At 38.4% G+C, this 21,592-nt stretch overlaps 1 protein-coding gene across 1 annotated transcript; it reads left to right on the plus strand.

Moving 5' to 3' along the window:
* Positions 1-9,168: 9,168 nt before the first annotated feature.
* On the plus strand, positions 9,169-10,742 carry LOC138871324 (uncharacterized). The gene is made up of 3 exons (XM_070149197.1): positions 9,169-9,393; positions 9,495-9,986; positions 10,212-10,742. The coding sequence occupies exons 1-3, from the start codon at positions 9,169-9,171 to the stop codon at positions 10,740-10,742; spliced, it is 1,248 nt and encodes a 415-aa protein (XP_070005298.1).
* Positions 10,743-21,592: the final 10,850 nt, after the last annotated feature.

A 21,592-nucleotide genomic window follows, 5' to 3' on the forward strand; every position in this document is an offset into this window, starting at 1 on the left:
AAATAAATCAAAAAGAATTTGGGAAATAGAGTATGGCCAACGTGTCGAGAACTTGAATTATAATGGTGCCTGGTAATGCTTATGACACGCGAAAAATATGAAATAGATTATGAAATGAGCCTTGCCTCTGATATCCATAATTGACTTCAATGATAAAGTACCCTAAAGTCTTTGTACACAATTTATGCCCATAAGCGGCCGTTCGAGATAATGTTTTGCCTTATAAGTACATTCAATATGATCCAAGTTGTTACATACTTCGATGTTGAAATTATCTATTGTCATGATTGTAAAAGAGTAATTCAATAACAATTGGTGTAATTGCTTGCTTATGCCTTTGAGGTGTGTTTTTATTACGGGTTGGTGTATTCCCTCCTTTTGGGGAGAATTCGTTGTGTTTAAAGTTCCATTGTTAATAACTTGAGGTGTATGATTTTTGAAATATTGTATATGCCCAAGATTCATGATTCCTCTCAGGTGTACTTGACATATTGAATTGAATGGCTTGTTGTCAAAATTGATATTGATGTGAAATATGTGGAAATGATGTGAAATTTGGGAAAGAAGAGATTGAGTTATCAAATGCGGCCTAGTGCCAAGAATGATGTGAAGAGTTGTGGCCCCAAGGGCCGATGAAATGACATATGTGAAATGAAATGATTAATGAGAAGGGAACAATGCCTTGGTAAGGCGTCCTAGCCGATCGGGCCGATATCGCACACCGCTCAAGATAGCGGTGGTATTGTGAATGAATTCTGGAGAAAGGGAAAATGATATTGTGATTGAAGTATATGTCTCAAATGAGGCGACCTAGCCGATCTGGTCAAGATCGGACTCCGCTCAAGATAACGGTGGTACTGTGAACAATGTTGAACAGTATGAAATGCCCCCAAACTAAAGGTTATGGGAAAATGATGTGAAAATGGCATGATTCTTTTATTTGATAATGTTTTGATCATTTAAAGTGTTTGAGTTGCACTTGTGATTTTCTTATTATTGTATGAAAGTTCTTTCTAACTAGACGGTGTTTAGTTATACATACTAGTGCTATTCGATGGCATTAACGTCCCTTTTGCTGGGGGCGCTATATCTTTAAATGGGTGTAAGCGGTTCCATAGCAGGCAGTGTTGGTCGCAGCTAGTGACGTATCTTCCTTCCAGCTTATTTTGTGAGCCCCACTTCATTTCTGGGTCTTGTACTGTTTTTATCATGTACTTTGTATTTAGAGGTATACCCGAAGCCTTGTTGCCGGCATTTCCATATTATTCTTCAGTTATATTTAGAGGCTCCATAGACAAGTTGTGGGTAAAGTTGGGTATTGGTATCAAAGTAGAAATATTGATGTTTGGCACAGATTCATAAAGCTTGTAATATTTTGATTATTATGATTTAACCGACTTATGAAAATGAAATGGAAGTTGTTAATGAAATACTTACTAAGAATGATTAATGGAGTCCATCTCCTATTTATTCATGAATTAGTTTGGGTAGAATGAAAACTAATAGGCTTGCTCAGTCGGGTTTACTCGGTTGAGCGCCGGTCGCGCTCCTCGGATTTTGAGGCGTGACAAACTTGGTATTAGAGCCTAAGGTTTTAAAGTGTCCTAGGATGTCTTGGAGCCGTGTCTAGTAGAGTCCTTCTTATCGGTGTGTTGTCGACCACATCTATAAGTTGGAGGCTACTTGGGCATTTAGGAATTTCACCCTTCTTCGATACTCCAAATCGTGCGATATAGCTCAAGATAGGGAGCTCATTTCCTCTCTAAGTCTTATTCTCAAGATTGGTAATCCTGATACCATAATCCGCGAATTTGAAGCATGTAAGAAGGGATTGATCCCACCATTGAGTCCGAGTGGATTGCCCAAGGACTTGTTAGGAGAATGTGTCGAGCCATGGAGGGATTGGTAGAACTTGTTGCTAATGAGAGTACCCTTATTCCTATTAATGTCACTGCACCACCAGATCATGTAGTGTATCAGTATGTTACCAATGTATGTGACAGATATGAAGTCGGGGTGCATCAGTTAAGGCACTGCCCCGCCAATCTAGAGTCACCAAGTAAGTGACCCATTAGTACATCATTCTGAACACCACATATTTTTCCTGATTATATACGTACACCTATATTGGAAGACTGCATAGATATGTTCTTAAAAAGAATCTAAATCACAAAACATTACATGCACCTACTCTTTGATTGAGACGTATTATTCACAAAGTCTCCCGATCACGGTTCTCTTACTTATAGCCTCCTATGGAATCGAGCTCTTTAATTATGTTCCTAAATTGAGTTATAACACTATTGATACTTCCCACTTGCTTTTCCTAAATTCTCAACAAGGGACTATTCTCGATGAATTTCTTACAGAAACGTTTCATTTAAATGGACAACATCTTCTCACTTGTGCCTATACATGCACCATCATAAAGTTTACCTATGTGGTGTCAAGTTCCATGCAAAGCATCCCAGCATTGCGATCCTTCTCAAGTCACTCTTTTACTCAGTCGTGTATATGGCTTATATGGTTTGAATAGCCAATCTACTCTCTTGCGAATATCATCATGAAACCTTCTCACCGTCAAGTAACATGAGAGCATGTGTTGTATCATATGAGTGCATATCAATCGAAATGGTCACCGTGTGCATAAAGTCTTTATGAAAATTGAGATCCTCACATCCCCATCACATGAAGATCTTGTGTCGCCATAACTTTCGTGTCCACTTGAGATATCCCGTAGCAAGTAGCTCACTTGGTTTCTAGTATTGTGGTCACCCATGATGTGGTCTTGTATTGCAGTCTAGGAGTTAATATAGCAGAAGTATATAGCTTATAACAAATGATTATTTTCTCTTTATACCTCCACAATGTGTTAATTGTATTCCCTAGTTAGTGAATTCATTGTGCTAGATCCCAACACTTATTCGATAACCATGAGAGAACATGCCTTTATAGGTGTCACTATGAAACTTCCCTTTTCAAGTCAAACCCATGGAGAGTTCATCATGAACATCTGCAAACTTTTTATGATTATTTTGCACTGTCTCATTGAGTTTGGTTGTCTTTACACCATCAACTTCTAGAATCATGGACTATATCGTTGTCATGTGCGGGGAGTTTTTGCTACACTTAGTATTCCACTTTTCTGGGTGGGTAAGGGTATTATTTGTCTTTCTCTCGGAGCATCATGTTAGCCATTAGAACCCCTCTAACCAATACATGATTTCATCCCAATATTAAAATGTCCTAGCTATGTGATTTCACTCGTGAAAGGTTGAGATTAGATGCCTTCAGATTTTTGCACATATCATGAGTATATTGATTTGGAAGGCAAGTTATTGTATCCTTACTTCTCTCATATAGTATCAATTATCTAGAAGGGTTAAGCTCTTTGCAGTATGATAATCTCATAAGTGTTCAAATTCTTTTCATCCTCTTGTGGCATATATTCCTTGTGTCAATTAACGTTAAAAGTGTAAGTCAACTTCATGTGCTTTGAAACCCATATCGCATTCAAGGTGCCAGAATATTCTCATTCTTGATAACTGGATTTTCCCTACACTCCAGGAGGCGACTGGGTCACGTACTTGAATATTCCTCATTAGTGGTTCCTATTGCCAATGTACGAGTTACCCCTATGATTTAATTGCCTAATAGTTGATGTCGTCACAATGATTAACCATATCGGCATCATTAATAGAAATCCTCGTGTCTCTTAGCATGTAACCTCATGAAATACTTTGCTCAGCGCCTAAATGGATTCTTGAATAATTCTAGCCCAATCTTGAACTCTGTTGCTCCTTACTGTATTAGATTTATTAGGTATTGAAGGTTCAAACATGTCTAAGAGGAAGTATCCCTATGTGATCCCATATATTCGATAGGTAATTTTACCGTCAGTTTATGATAGCACATCTTAGAGTAATTGTGGAAGGTAATCAAAGGTTTAGCATGGGCGTTCGTGTAGAGATTTGGAGTTTAGGAAGGTGAAGGAGTTATTCTTAATACTTTCCCCTAAAGATGTTATGTATGAAGGTTGCCTAAGTGTAGTTCGCATTGGGCCGTGCTATGAGTATGATTTTTACCATCGTTGTTCTACATGTATTATGTTTTTTCGTATGTCTATGTCCAAGAAGGTAGTTGGAGACCTATTGTGTATTATCCCGGTAGAAACTATTGAACGTGAAGTTAATGGATAGTTAGCTTATGCGAGGTATCTAGTTGTCATCCTTGTTAGATAAGTTTGAAGGTTGGGATTGTTTTTGCGAATGGGTTGTGGTAAAGCTTGTAAGTCGAAAGGTCGAAAGTGTCGTGGAAAGATTCGCTTGATTGTGTAATAATTAGTTTTGGTTTGAAAGGTACTTTGTAGGTGCTATGATTTAAAATGTGCAGTCCATATCCAGGTATCATCGTGATAATGTAGATGTATTTTTAGGATGGTTTTGGTGGTTCTCTAACAGGTGGATAGTCCTAGTTACAAAGGAAACTCTGGCGAAATTTTCGGAAATTTATGGAGTTAGCCAAATTCGGGGCTGTTGATATATTTCATGATGTGAAAAAGCTGAAGTTACATAAGGATGGATAATGAATGAACCTCGATCCTCATTTGAGGACGAATGATCCTGGGGGGGAGGATGTAAGGCCCCGAAAATAATTTCCAAGAAATTTAAGATTTGTGGTGCCAAGGTAGGCTAATTATTTTTTTTTGTGTGTGCAAATGAGGATTCATGATATAATGGATATCAATTGGATATGTTAATAAGCGTATAAGTCATATTATAAGTTATTTGGGGTCTAAGGAGAGGCCTAAGTCTACGCCAAGTTGGAAAATTTCATAATAGACTAAAGTTGTAAATGAGTGCGCACTAGACCTCATTTGGACGATCATATCTACGGTTATATAAAGAGTTGTGTTATGCAAAATGTATCAAATTAAATATCTTTGAGTCTAGTTTCTAACGCATCAAACCATTCATCATTTGGAGGTGTATACAGAAAGTTACGTCCATCTTACTAGGCATGTGTCATATGCACGGCGTTAGCGCGGCCGCGCATATTGCGAAGTATTCTGCCTCCTTAGCACGGCCTTAGCGCGGGCGCGCTAGTAGCAGACCCCTAAATACACCTAAGGACGGGAAAGGAGAGGATTTAAGTCATTTTTCAAGACTAGGGCATCCTCTCCATCACCCATCCGATCAAGGCTTCAATTACACACCTAAGGTGAGTTTTTAAGTGTGTTTTCATGGTGATTTCACCTCTCAATCACTAGTTACAACATGATTTTGATTGGATTTAATAGGATTTCTTCAAAATCTCAAGAACACCCCAAAGTTGTCTTTCAAGATTTGGTCTACAAGAGGTAAACTTTTACCCTTAGACTTACATATATGGAGTTATTATGGAATTATGAGTATGAATCAAGTATTACAACTTATGGTATGGTGATTGGAAGCCATAAATTCCCAATATAAATACATGACCATGGTAGGGATTTAAAGGTGATTATTTGATGGAATTTTGTTGGTTGAGTGTGAATGGTTGATCACACATGTGATGTTAGGAGTATAAATTGTTAAAGAATAATGGTGGGATGAATTGTTGGTTAATGGTGATAGTTGGATGAACCAATACTATAGTTATGAGGAGTATAGATCTATACCTACAAGGTGTTTGATAATATGCCTAAATGGCTTAAGTTATGGAATTTATTACTAATATTAGCCCTATTAAATGTTGTATTGTAGATTGAAGTTACTTAAGTGTATTGGATCATTGTAGTATCATTAAGGGGCAAATTTCAGGTATGTATGGCTAAAACTCCCTCTTTTTAGATGTTGAGCTCCCCTAGTGTCCTCGCATATGTTGTAAGTCCAGAATTTGATTTGTGTAGTATTCATTATTTCAAAGGATTTGGGTGTTGCAAGAATATATGTGAAAGATGTACTTCAATGTGTTGAATATGATATTCTTGGTAAATTGGGGATATGCGAAGAATGTGAAGTATATGCTAAATTGCCTAGATTTCAAGTCAAGTTTAAATTGAGATTGTTATACCAAACTGTGTGAAATCCTCTATGGGTAGAGATGTTTGAAACAAATCAAAATGAATTTGGGAAATAGAGTATGGCCAATGTGCCGAGAACTTGAATTATAATGGTGCCTGGTGATGCCTATGACATGCAAAAATATGAAATAGATTCTGAAATGAGCCTTGCCTCTGATTTCCATATGATCCAAGTTGTTACATACTTCGATGTTGAAATTATTTATTGTCATGATTGTAAAAGAATAATTCAAGAACAATTGGTGTAATTGCTTGCTTATGCCTTTGAGGTATGTTTTTATTGCGAGTTGGTGTATCCTCTCCTTTTGCGAGAATTCGTTGTGTTTAAAGTTCCATTGTTAATAACTTGAGGTGTATGATTTCTAAAATATTGTATATGCCCAAGATTCATGATTCCTCTCAGGTGTACTTGACATCTTGAATTGAATGGCTTGTTGTTGAAATTGATATTGATATGAAATATGTGGAAATGATGTGAAATGTGGGAAAGAAGAGATTGAGTTATGAAATGCGGCCTAGTGCCAAGAATGATGTGAAATGAAATGATTAATGAGAAGGGAACAATGCCTTGGTAAGGCGGCCTAGCTGTTCGGGCCGAGATCGGACTCCGCTCAAGATAGCAGTGGTATTGTGAATGAAGTCCGGAGAAAGGGAAAATGAGATTGTTATTGAAGTATATGTCTCAAATGAGGCGACCTAGCTAATCGGGTCGAGATCGGACTCCGCTCAAGATAGCGATGGTATTGTGAACAATGTTGAACAGTATGAAATTCCCCCAAACTAAAGGTTATGGGAAAATTTTGTGAAAATGACTTGATTCTTTTATTTGATAATGTTGTGATCATTTAAAGTGTTTGAGTTGCACTTGTGATTTTATTATTATTGTATGAAAGTTCTTTCTAACTAGATAAAGCTTTTATTGAATCCTTATGATTTCTTTGTTCTTGTATGTTTAGAGATACATACTAGTGTTATTCGATGGCACTAACGTCCCTTTTGTCGGGGCGCTATATCTTTAAATGGATGTAGGTGGTTCCATAGCAGACAATGTTAGTCGCATCTAGTGACGTATCTTCCTTTCAGTTGATTTGGTGAGACCCACTTCATTTCGGGGTCTTGTACCGTTTTTTATCATGTTCTTTGTATTTAGAGGTATAGCCGGAGCCTTGTTGCCGGTATTTCCATATTATTCATCAGTTATATTTAGAGGCTCTGTAGACAAGTTGTGGGCAGATTCGGGTGTTGGTATCAAAGTAGAAATATTGATGTTTGGCACAGATTCATAATGCTTGTAATATTTTGATTATTATGATTTAACCGACTTATGAAAATGAAATGGAAGTTGTTAATGAAATACATACTAAGTATGATTAATGGAGTCCATCTCCTATTTATTCATGAATTAGTTTGGGTAGAATGAAACCTAACAGGCTTGCTCAGTCGAGTTTACTCGGTTGAGCGCCGGTTGCGCTCCTCGGATTTTAGGGCGTGACATTTAAGGAAAGCTCTATTGAGGTATGTATGGATAAAACCCCCATCCTATTAGAAATTGAGCTCCGTTGGTATGTGTATGTGCAAATGTGGTAAGACCGAAAACTTGATTGTACTTGGTTGATGTATTGATTGTTATTTTACATGAATTTGTTTTGAAATTGTATATATACATGAAAAGAGTGCCCCAATTCGTGCAAAGTACTATTCTAGATATTTAAAGATGTGCAAAGAATATGAACCATGTGTTGAAATTGCCTAGACTTCACGTCAAGAGTTAAAACTGAGATTGTCATGCTAATTATGTGAAATCTTATCTATGCTTACAACTTGAATTGCTTTTGTATGTGCCTATGATCATAAATTGCAAGATTGACATTGAAAGTGGAAATGATGTGATAATTGTGGCCCTAAGAGCCAATGAATTGATCTGATATATGTGAAATAAAGATTCAAATGAGCTGATTAATAAGAAAGGAACAATGCCTAGGTAAGGCGGCCTAGCCGATCAGGCCGTGATCGGATACCATGCCGCACACATGGTGGTAATGTGTTGATATTGAATTACGGAAAAGGGAAATGAGATAGTGATTGAGGTATATGTCTCAAATGAGGCAACCTAGCCGATCGGGTCGTGATCGGACTCCCCTCAAGATAGCGGTGCTATTAAGAACAATGATGAACATATAAAATGCTCCAAACTAAAGTTATGGAAATCATGTGAAAGTTGTACGATTCTTTATTTGATGATGTGGTGTTCGGTTAAAGCTTTGATTGTCTCTTGTGATTTCCTTGAATTCTTGTATGATAGTTCTTTCTAATAAGATGGCGTTTAGTTATACATACTAGTACAATTCCATGGTACTAACGTCCCTTTTGCCGGGGGCGCTACATTTTTAAATGAATGTAGGTGGCTCCATAGCGGATAGTACTGATCATGCGTAGCGGAGTATCCCCCTCTCAAAGTCTTGGTGAGCCCCTTTCTCCTTCAATGGGTTATGTTGTACATCTTTTGTTATAGATATACACTTTTAAGGTATAGTCGGGGCCTTGTTGTCGGTGTTGTTATAATTGTCTTCTGTATCCTTAGAGGCTCTAAAGACGTTTGCGTGGATTATGTACGGGTATTGGAGGTCTATGAGCTATATTGTAAATCTAAACTCTTGTTTCTCTAGATTGTAATTGTATGAGATCTTGGAACTTAACTACGGTTTAAGGTTGTGATATAAAATGAACTAACAATGTTGAATTTACAATATTTCCTATTGTCTAAGTAAACGAAAGCATGGTTCCCTTAATCATATTGAGTTGGGTAGAAAGTGTTAAAAAGGCTTGCTCAGTTAGGATCACTCAACTGAGCGCCAGTCGCGCCTCCCAAGGTTGGGGCGTGACAAACTTGGTATGAGAGCCTAAGGATTTAAAGTGCCCTAGGATGTCTCGGAGCCATGCCTAGTAGAGTCCTTCTTATCTGTGTGTACTCGACCACGTCTATAAGTTGGAGGCTACTTGGGCATTTAGGAACAATACCCTTCTTTGATATTCTGAATCGTGCGGCAAAACTTGTTATGAAATTATTCCCCCTCTAACTAGTGCATTGTTCTATCTTTTAGTAAATGGAACCTAAGAAGAAAGCGAGAATTGGTCAAGAAGCCAACGCCACCTCAGGAGTGGCTGATGATTCATTGCTTAACACTGCGGGTGAGGGTAGTTGCCCTGCTATCACCCTGCCTGGTTCTTCTATTCCAGAGCAGACTACCCCAGTTTCTAGACCTGCAGAGGGTACCACTATCCCTCCCATTGATACTCATGTTTCGCTCCCAGCCCATCTCTCGGTTCTGGTATTTCTGATGGGGATCTTAGGGGAGCTATTCAAATGTTGACCCAGCTAGTAGCCTCTTAGGCCTAGAGTTCCAATGTTCTGCCCAGTTCATCCAGCCAGCAAGGGGATTCCACTAGTTCCAGGGTGAATATATTTCTTCAATTAGACCCTTCAGTGTTTATGGTTGCCAATCCAGAAGATGACCATCAGGATTATATTTATGAGATGTACAAGACGCTCAGGGTTATGCGTGCAATTGAGATAAATGGAGTAGATTTGGCTGCCTACCATCTGAAAGGGGTGGCATATTCGTGCTTTAAGTTGTGGGAAGATTCCCGTGAGGAGGGGAGCCCTCCGGCGAGGTGGAGCGAGTTTTCCGATGCCTATATAGATCATTTCCTACCTACTGAGACAAGGGTAGCCCGTGCAGCAGAGTTTGAAAATCTAAAGCAAGGTAGCAGAAGTATGTGGGAGTACCACATGGAGTTTGCTCGCCTGTCCAAGTATGCCATTCATATGTTTCCCACAATGGAGGCCAGTGTGCGCCTGTTTGTTCGGGGCCTTAATCCTTTGACTATTAATGAGGCTTCTACGACTGCATTGAAGTTACCTGTATGTTATGGATGTGGGATGAGGGGTCATATTCAGAGGTATTGTCGTGTATCCCACTAGGGAGCGGGTAGGGGCACAACACAGCCAGCCAGCCCAGCAGTTGCTACATCTTCAGCCCCTTCTCTAACTCAAGGTACCCCAGCACCCGCAGGGCGTGGTGCAGCTAGAGGTGGTGCGTAGTGTTCAGGAGAACCCAATCAGTTCTATGCTTTGAGTGGTCACCAGACTGCAGAGGCTTCTCCAGATGTTGTTATAGGTATTCTGACTTTCCAATCTCATGATGTGTATGCACTTATTGACCCTGGTTCCACCTTGTCCTATGTTACCACTTTTGTTGCTATGGAATTCGGGATAGAACCGGATCAGCTTCATGAGCCATTTTTGGTGTCTACACTGGTTGGTGAGTCAATTACGGCTGCTCGAGTTTATAGAGGTTGTGTTGTCATGGTGCGTGGTAGGGATACCATAGCCGATCTTGTTGAATTATGGATGGTCGATTTTGATGTAATAATGGGAATGGATTGGATTTATTCATGCTTTTTCAAGCTTGATTGTCGGACTAGAACTATAAGGCTTGAATTTCCTAACGAGCCCGTTGTTGAATGGAAGGGAGATAATTTAGTTCGGATTACGGACACCAATACCGAGGCGCCTAGCCTTGAGTCCGTGGCAGTTGCGAATGAATTTCCGGATGTCTTTCCAGATGAGCTCCCTAGATCCTACCAGACAAGTAGATTGATTTCGAGATCCATGTAATGCCAGGCACGCAGCCTATATCAATTCCACCTTACAGAATGGCACCGATAGAATTGAAAGAGCTAAAGGAGCAACTGAAGGATTTGCTAGAAAAGGGTTTCAACCGGCCAAGTGTGTCGCCGTGGGGCGCACCGGTCTTGTTTGTAAGAAAGAAAGATGGGTCACTACGGATGTGTATTGACTATCGGCAACTCAACAAGGTCACAGCCAAAAATAAATATCCTCTACCAAGAATAGATGACTTGTTTGATCAATTGCAAGGTGCTTCGAGTTTCTCAAAAATTAACATGCGGTCCGTGTATCATAAATTGAAGATAAGGGAGCAGGATATTCAAAAAATAGCTTTCAGGACTCCGTATGGGCAGTTTGAATTTTTGGCGATGTCTTTTGGGCTAATAAATGCCCCGGTAGCTTTCATGGATATTATGAATCAAGTCTTCAAGCCTTTTCTAGACTCCTTTGTGATAGTGTTCATTGACGATATTCTTGTGTATTCCAGAAGTCGGGAGGACCATGCTGACCATCTCAAGGCAGTTCTACAGACTCTTCAGCAACATCAATTGTATGCAAAAATTTTAAAATGTGAATTTTGGCTAGAATCTGTCACGTTCTTGGGGCATGTATTCTCCAGGGAAGGAATTATGGTTGATCCTCAAAAGATTGAAGCGGTAAAGAATTGGCCTAAACCTACCACTCTGTTTACCGTGAAAATGGTAACAACAATTAAATCTGTAAATGGGATTCTAAAAATACGTGATCTATTCCCGAGCTAGTTGCTAGAGCAGTTGATGCTAATAATATAAAGTTTAATGATGGAACTTAAGCTAAAACGAGATAGTAATCGAACCGAAGGGCCTGCTACCCGGGTGTAGGTCTGGTCGATGGGGGACCTCGGGGTCGACAGCCTCAAATGCCCAAATTCCATAGACACTATCATTGTCTAGGTGCATCAAAGTTCCCTAAAGATCTCAAGGATCTCGGGCAGTGCTTATACCTAGACTTGGTAACCAAATTGAGTAAGTGCAGTGTGGAAGGGCCAGCCTCAGTATGTCAGAGTTCACAGGGTTCTCAAGAGGATCTCAAGGCAGTACACATACTGGAGGGGGCAGAACCTATTGACTTAGGAGTAGAGTGAGAGTGCTTGACACAATTTGAAAGGTTTCAGTAGGAAGACGACATTAAAAGGAGGTTTGTTTGAAATAGTTTAGTAAAACAACAGAGATAGTTTTAAAAGAGAGTGTAGTAGTAAACAATAGTCCAAACACAACGCCCCTAAGACAGGTTCACACAAAGCCAGAGATCATAGAGCCAAAGCAGGTTCAGTAGTCACAAACAGGGGGCCAGGGGATTTGGGGATACATAAAATACATGATTGTAAACACATAACAGGCAAAGGTCTTAGGAATTGGTACAGACATGCTCAGACACAACTAATTAGACATAGTCATAGAACCAGCAATGCTTAAGGGGGTTTAGTATAGGATCCACATGACTTCAGGTCAATCCTAGAACCATACAAGTTTAGGAGTGCAGACTACTTCACAAGGAGACTCATACCAGAAACCAGATAGAGCAAAATCACATGGAGACAGACTACATAGAGGGATGTTAACATGTTTATACTGATCCTAAGGAAGGAGAGTACATAACATGCTAATCATGCAATCATATCAACTGCAAGTTTCACAACAAAACCATAAGTAAAAGCAAACTAGAAACAAGATGAACTGACGCAATAAAAGAACCATATTGTTTTTGGAACTTGAATTGAATTAGAACATACCAGTAAAGAAGATAGTAAACAAAAGTGAAGGAGCAGGGGAGCACAATAGTTAGCCTTGGCTTGCAGTCGACTAACTCGGAAGAATAGCAAGTAGCACAAAAGAGAGAGCAGAAAGTTTAAGTGTGTGTGAGAGAGAGCTTTTGAACCAAAGTGTTCATGTGTTTGTGTTAATGAGAGAGTATGTATATATAGTAGTTCAAAATTAGGTAAAATAAGGCAAGAATCATAGTAGCATAGTAATTATGGAACTCAGAACCAATTAGAGCAAAATCAGGACAAGTACTCCCTTAAGTAAAGGAAATCAATTCAAATGGTAAGAATAAGTAACATATAAGGAAAGAAATCAGTGTATGACTAATAAGGAAAGAATCAAATTCAGTGAGTATAGGGTAAATAATTAGGGCTAAGTTCAAAAAACTCTAATTAAGGAAATAGTCAGTAAGAATAAAGTACCACAACATACAAGGTAGGCGAATCAGTTAATTTGAATAGAAGAGGTAGAAATTGAGGGTTTAAAGGAAGGTCTTTCAATCAAACCATAAAATAGGGAATCCAGAATCAATTGAAGAAGAAGTCACGATTCAATATTCATCATATAAATAGAGTAAGATAAGAATAACCAGACATAGCAAACATGCAGGTTAAACAGTATCACTAGAAATAGGCAAGTCTGAACAATCAAGATGAACATAAGCATATAAAGGTGATATAAGTTAGGCATAAGAAACTCAGTAGAAACACATTCGAAGCAAGGTAGTCACAGAAATATTAAACAAGAAATGAGCAGTCATGCTAATACACATAACCAAACAGAGAAAATCTAGAAAAATTAAGGCTTTTAACATAGGCGAGTTGAAAAGGTAGTAACATCATAGAATCAGTCGAAATATGCAAGAAATAGAAGTTTAAACATAAAAATCAGTTTAAATAAAGTTTTAGAAGAAGTTCCGAAAACCCTAATTTTAGAAGAAGGCGAAAACACTTTGAAATTGATGATTCTTGTAAAAGATGTTCCAAGAACAGTGTAAAATACTAAAGAAACCAACTCGAATCGTCCTAGATCTGTACAGATCTAAGAGATACAGGAAGAAATGGGGTTTTCAGAAGAAATCCATATAGAGATGAAAGAACCTGTCTAGAATCCCAAGGATCATGACAAATACGACGTGATTTTGCTCGAAATCACACTGGAGTAGCCAAGAACAGGCAAGTGACGAACCCTAGGTGCAAGTCGGTGTGGACTTGGGCCCTTGAAGACCTTAGAGAAGGCAAGCATAGCATTAGAGGAGCCATTGGAGGCTTAGGAGTTGATGGGAGATCACCGGAGAAGACCTGAGAAGGGAAATCGGCGGCTAAAGGGGCTAGGGTTTGGCTGGGTTGCTGAGAGAGGAGAGGAGATGAGAGAATATAGAGGCGGCGGATTTGGAAAATGACTTAGAGTTAGGGGTCGTTTGGGATAAAAAAGGAAGGGGTTAATACGGGTCGTTGATCTCTCAGATCAACGGCCATGATTCAATTTATTCTGGGTTGGGTAGGCAGGTTTAGGGTTTGGGTCGGGTAGTTTTAATATGAAATTGGGCTGGGGTTGGGTTTAAATTAAGGCTAAAATTGAAATGCAAATCTGGCTATATTTTTAAATAGCCAATTTTCCCCTATATAATTTATAATAAATAACAGATAATTTTAAAAAAATAATTTTATATACTAAAATGATTTAAAATATATATTTATCATTTTAAAAATATGGAAGGCCGATTTTATACATATAATTGTAATTATACATTAATAAGGCTAATATTGCTATATACAATTTAGCTTTAAAAATACAAAATGCAATTATAAAAATGCATAAAAAATATTTTAACCATATTTTGGCATACATATAGAAAATAAATGACTAAATCACCACAACAATAATTTGAGGAATAATTATTGGGGATTTTATGAGTAAAAGGGAAGAAAATAAATCAATTTAAACTCTTTAAAATTATAGGAAAATTATAAAAATCTTATGCATGCTTATATATGCATATATATTCTATTTTGAAAGTATTTATGCATACTAAAAATATATAGGGAAATTGGGTATCAACAGGCATCTTATGGACTGGCGAATCACTTCGCCTGTCGGGACTTCAGTACAAGTCCCAGTCCGGACCCCGACGCATCAGAAGCACCGTAGGTGTACAAAATCAATAGATCTTGTGTTAATGGAGAAGTGTGTTGCTTCTTTTTTGACTTCGGGCATTACTTTTGCATTGTAGTCACCGACGAAGTCGACGAGTACTTGTGATTTTATCGCCGTTCACGGTTGATATGTGATATCATGCTCGCTTAATTCTATGGCCTATTTGGCTAACCTGCCCGGTAGCTTGGGCTTGTGCAAAATATATCTCAAGGGAAAGTTTGTGACTACCGAGATGGGGTGACACTGGAAGTAGGGTCTAAGCTTTTGTGAAGCTACGACCAAGGCCAGGGCCAATTTTTCGAGGTGGGGGTACCTCGTCTCGGCATCGACTAAAGTTTTGCTAATATAGTAGATGGGAGATTACGAACCTTTATTTTCTCGGACCAGGACCACACTCACTGCTACTTCAGATACAACTAGGTAGACGAGGAGGTGCTCCCCAAGTTTTGGTTTAGACAGCAGTGGCAATGAAGATAAGTAAGCTTTCAACTCCTTCAGGGATTGGGCACACTTGGAGGTCCACTGGAGGCCGTTGTCCTTTTTGAGTACGCCGAAAAACCTGTGGCATCGGTCGGATGATCGCGAGATGAATCTTGATAGGGCGGCGACATGGCCAGTCAGCCTCTGAACTTCTTTTTTGGTGGTTAAATGCTCTGGTATTCCTTCTATGGCTTTGATCTGGTCGGGGTTGACCTTGATGGCTCATTCTGATACTAGAAAACCCAAGAATTTTCTTGAGGTTATGCCGAATGCACACTTTTCGGGGTTTAATTTCATTTTGTGTCACTTGAGTATATCAAAGGCTTCTTTCAAGTTACAGATGTGATCTTCTCTCCTTTTGGACTTAACCAACATATCGTCTATGTAGATTTCCATAGTCTTGCCGAGTTAATCCTTGAACATTTTGGTCACCAACCTTTGGTATGTCGCCCCTGCATTTTTTAGTCCGAAAGGCATAACTCTATAGCAGTACGTTCCTTGATGGGCGATGAAAGTGGTTTTCTCCTGATACTCCTCTTCCATGAGGATCTGATTATATCCTGAGTAGGTGTCTAAGAAGCTTAGCAGTTCATGCCCGGCCATTGCATCAATGAGCTGGTCGGTATGAGGTAATTGGAATGAATCTTTGGGGCAATGTTTTATTTAGATCTGTAAAGTCCACGCACATTCGCCACTTCCCATTTTTTTTCCACCATGACCATATTGGCGACCCATTGGTGTATTTTGACTCCTTGATGGAGACATTCTCCAATAATTTTTCGATCTCCTCACGCACTGCGTCATTTATTGAGGAATTTAACTTCCGGCTAACCTGCCTCACCAGGGGGGTGGAATGGGTCGACGTTCAACTTGTGTGTAGCAATATCCTCGGGATGGGATACCTGTCATATCTGCATCGCTAAAAGCAAACAAGTCCGCGTTAGCAGTTAAGAATTGATGGAATTTACTTAGTTCTTGAAGCTTGCAGCCAATGTAGGCTTTCTTGCTGTGGTCGTTGTCATCAAGTTGGATGGGGTCGAGGTCTTCTATGGTTGATTCCGTGGCTTCTACTATTTTGAGATCTCTAATGATGTCTTCTTTTTCATCGTAACTCGACCTCGACCCTGTTAATTGTTATGCCTCTTTTGCTTTGCCCTTCATTGTTGGGTGGTCGTACAATCCAGGGTGATGCGGTAACATTCTCGAGATGTGCATTTTTCTCATCGTATGCTGAATATTCCCCATGGGGTTGGAAATTTGATAACTTGGTATAAGCTGGAGGGGATGGCCCTCAAGGTGTATATCCAACATCGACCTATTAAGGCGTTGTACGTTGTGTCCTAGTCCATGATGTGGAATGTGATTTCTAGAGTGACATCGCCGGCCAGGACGGGGAGTGTGATTTCTCCAGATGTTTGTTCAATTTCATTGTTAAAACCTGTTACTGTGATGCAACACGACACTATTTAGTAGTCGAGTTTCATTCGTGCAAGTACTCGAGGGTGGATACTACATGCACCGCTCCCATCGTCCACCATAATGCGCCTCACATCTGTATCTAATATTCGTAAAGTGATAACAAGGGCATCATAATGAGGGAAAATCAAACCTTGGGTATCTGATATATGGCTGATGCCGTTCTCGGTTAGGTCGTGGAGCTGCGAGATCTTTCTTGACATAATTTCTTCGACCCTTCCTGGATCGGCCTGTATCGAGGTCAACCTATGAGTTGGACCATTTAGGTCGTCCTCGTCTGCACGGACCTCGGCAAAGTAGGCATTATGTATTTCATCCCAAGTGGTTGGAGAATATTTCATAAGCCGACTTAATAACCTTCTGGTCACCCTTGAACTATTCCTGCTCAACCCGTTTTGGAAAGCTGCTACGGCCATTCCTTCCGATACATTTGGTAAGGTCATTCTTACTCAGTTGAATTGAGCGAGGAAGTCCCCCAATCCCTCTCCGGGTGAATGTTTGATGGCCAATATATTGTTCACTCTTTCCTCTGCCTTTTTGGCCCCAACATGGGCTGTTACGAACTTGTCGGCCATATCTTCGAATTTATCGATGGAACGCACGGGCAGTTGTGAATACCAAGTTAATGCTCCTCCGGTGAGGGTCTTGCCGAACTTCTTCAACAAGATAGAGGATACTTGTTCTTTGGCGAGGTCATTGCCTTTTACAGCGGTGACATAGCGAGTCACATGATCTTCGGGGTCGGTTGTACCATCATATATTTTTAAATAGGGTGACATCTTGAAGGTTTTTGGTATGGCATGGGGTCCAACTTCATCACTATATGTTTGTTCGACAAACCGACCAACATCTCTTTTTGGCAAGAGTATTTTGTCGACTCTTTCTTTGTGCTCTCTCATTTGGTTCTGAAGCACTTTGTTCTCATTTTTCATTTCCTCCATCTTTTTCAAAATGGTTGTGAGGGTGCCGTCACCTGCATTACTAACATTGTGAGTGATACCTATTATTAGAGGGAAAGGGATGTGCTGCTTGACCACTGTCAGTGTGATGCAAGCCCTTGCGTTTTCTCTGACTGTCTCCTGGGCGGGCTTGCTGAGGATGTCAGTTAGCCAAGTCTCAAGGAGTTTTTTCACTGTTCGTGGCATTTCTTCCGTTGTGAATGTGGAAGCTCCTTTACGATGGGATGTTGTGATACTGCCGTGAGGGAGGGGTAACCCACGTCGCCTGGGAGAGGCATTAAGCGTTATATCCTCGCTTTTTATCTCAGAAACCTCATTGATGGTGTTTAAGAGATTTGTGGTGAGGTCATCCATTACCCTCATTCGTTCTTCTCCGTTACCTACCATGTCAGATCCATGTGTACAAGGAAAAATGAGTTTTCTTCTTCTTCTCTTTTGTAAACCGTGCTAGTTATAGATCTGGAAGAGCCTAATTATTTAACTAGGAAATCCCCACAGATGGCGCCAAATTGTTTGACCAAAAAATGTAAATCTCAAGTTAAACTAATTATTTTTAGATAATGAGGGATTAAACCTAGTTATGATAATATCCCTAAATTTATAACTGATTATCACAAATAACATAAAATAGTATTGGTGGGGGGATTAAATGCAGTGTGCATTTAATATTCTAAGCGTTTTGAGTAATGATCGGAGAATATCAAGTAATAAATAACAATAAATTGCATTAATATACATAAAGAAAACGATTCCCTCTATATTGAATGAGGTGGATGATTCTTCTTTCTGACAGTGATGAATGACAAACAAATCCTAAAATATTGGAACTATTCTCGGATCTGATGGAAAAATGTGGAATAATGGATGCGAAAATCTTATTAGAAAGGTAGTGTTTATATCTTTTCTAGAGAGGGAGTCTTCTTCTCCAAAAGTGTTCTCATCAAAAAATATAACATGCCCTTTCCCCTCATCTTTTTTTTCTATTTATATGGGACATATTCCCAGTCAATCCTAAAAGTACAAGTACAGACTTAAATATCCTATTATAAAAACTAGCCGTTAGTACTGTCCTTGATGACTGACCTCGGTCGTTATTGACCGCCTGGCTACGTGCTCCACTGTTTACTAGTCGACCTCGGCCACATCGCACTTCATGCTAAATACCTTTGGCAGATTTTGACCTATACATTAACTTTAATTTTAATATTTTTGACATCCACCCAACATCCATCTTCTTCTACAAAAAAAGTTTTTTCCTCTATTAAAATCACCATTGCCACACCTTATCACCATCACTGTCATAACAGTCACCACTACTACTATTAATTTTTAGAGAAAAACCCACAAACACTATAGCCCCCTTCTTCACACCCACTCAATAAAAAAAATTAGATCTTTGAAGTCAAAGAAAAAATTAGCAGATCTGGAGACAAATGGAGAAATCAGTCATTGATTTCATTAGCAGATCTAAAAATGTTAAAACTTGGAGGAGATGACTAATAATTTACAACTTGGATCTAGCTCTAAGATTATTTTTGTGTTTAGAGTTTAATCACTAGAGAAGACTAGGTACGTGTCCAAGGGAAGAGAAAACGGGTGGGGTGGTGGGTTGTGGAAAATGGACCAAATTATTTGAAGATGAAATAACTAACAATAGAAAAGAGAAGAATTGACTCAAAAAAACGTTTAAAGCAAAAAAGGCTGGACATATGACGTTTAAATAATAATTTAAACCCAAAAGTTTTACATTCACTCGCCTCTTTTATGTGTATAACACGCACATGTTAGCTGTCAAATGTGGCGTGTCTTAGTTAAATTTTTGAAAGGTTGAGTGTGTATTGTGTAATATGATTTTCGCTGTCAGAAAGTGTGTAACATGAATTTGATGCATAGTTCATGTGGTAACTTATGTATTTTGCATTAATTTTTTAATGGACAAATTTATGAATGAGTACACGTGTATAGTTTTTGTAATTAATTTGTACTTCCTCCGTTTACTTTTAGTTTTTCATTATATTAAAAATATACTTTTATGTTTACTTGTGTATTATAGCAAATCAAAAAATAGATAATATTTTTTGTCTGTTTTACCCTTATCATTAACTATTTATTTCTTAAATTATTTTTAAAGATTTTTCGAAATGTTATTATTATTATTATTATGAATAAAATTATCAATTAATATATATATATATATATATATATATATATATATATATATATATATATATATATATATTCTTAAATTACTTTATCATTTCAAAAGTGAATAACTAAAAGAAGGGAGTAAAATCCAATAACTAAAGCAGGGCCGGTTCTAATGCATAAGCCACTAAGGCAAGTGCTTTAGTCCCCCAATTTTTGAAGGCTCCATTTTTCAGTAATAGTCACTAATTGAAGGACTTTTCCAAGCCGACATATATATACATACATATATATATATATATATATATATATATATATATATATATATATATATATATATATATATATATATATATACACACACACACACACACACACACATACACATACGCTGGCTATTTTTAATTTCAGAGATTAGATGGGCGACTATATGAGTTAATTCTTCTTTTTTCCTTTTAAAAAAATATTGAATTAAGATAGAAATTATATATAAAAAAGGTTGAACACATATGGAGACACTTAAAGTTGTCACCATTTTTCAGTTAGACACCTAAACTTAAAAGTGTTCTTATTGAGCACTTATATTATCCTAAACTTGTACCAATTACGCTTTTTTGACAATTAGCCAAACTTACAAAGTGTGTGCAATGCACTCGCTGCTGATGTGGCGAATGACAAATAAAAAAAGGACATATATCATTTTGAGTTTAAAAAAAAAAGAAAAACTATTTTAAAATCTATTTAGTAAACAAAATAAAATAACATTCTCAAAAAGAAAAAAAAACTTTAATTTACACCCAATCAGAAAATGGCACATCATTAACAAAAGAGAAGACAAAAAAGGTCATATTGGTGTTCTTGAAATCATTGTTCTTGGTGTTCTTCACTATCTTCATGTGTATTCTTATTCCAACCACGATTTTAATCCAAAATTTCAAGAGAAACTCCTCCAAATTTGTTATAACTTCAGCTAAAGATTCCCTGCGAATACTACCCCCAATATTAATTTCTCAAATTTTCATCAAATCAAATAACCCATTTTAAACCTTCAAGCTTTCTTAAAGACTCCATTAATGGTGTTTTGACTTCAAATGAAGAATACGGTCTCACTTCGATTTCAATCAACTGAGACGATTGTTGGTTCAAACTTTCGAGCTAAATTAATGGTGAAGGCACAACAATGGTGAAAGTGGGGAGACAATGGTAGAAGTGATGGTGGAGAGAGAAGAAGAAGAAGAAGAAGAAGAAGAAGCAAAAATGAAGATAAAATCTGTTTTTTGGGCTCTTCACGCGCGTATCTTGGGTGAAGTTCGCTCTATATGCCAACTCAGCAAGAAGTAACTAATGAGAAAAGTTTAGGATACTATAAGTGCTCAATTGGAACACCCTTAAGTTTAGGTGTCTAAATAAAAAATGGTGCCAACTTTAAGTGTCTTCATATAAACATCGATTGTATCTCTGAGGCCTATCGCCAGTATCTCTTACCTGTTCGGGTCGTTCTCCCATTCTTCGATCTCTAGATCGAGTTGCTAGCTTTTTGTGTAACTCTGCTAGGATCTGCAGCGCTTCAGTAGGCCCTAGGCACTGATATGAGGTTAAAGTTTTAGCCAATGCAACATGCTATCCGTACAATGTTAAAGAAGTCCCTATAAGTACTTCACTTAGCCTTTCTATAGTCTTTCTTCCCCTCTTCCCCACGAAGTTATCAACCCCGTTTTCCTAACCCTTGGGCATAAGCCTAATCTCTTCACGGTACCGGGAAGAAAAGAAATACGACAACAACTAAGTCAGAAAAAATTAATTCTTAAATTTACCCTCC

This window comes from Nicotiana sylvestris, chromosome 6, assembly GCF_000393655.2.
Source record: "Nicotiana sylvestris chromosome 6, ASM39365v2, whole genome shotgun sequence".
NCBI classification, from domain to species: Eukaryota; Viridiplantae; Streptophyta; class Magnoliopsida; order Solanales; family Solanaceae; genus Nicotiana; species Nicotiana sylvestris.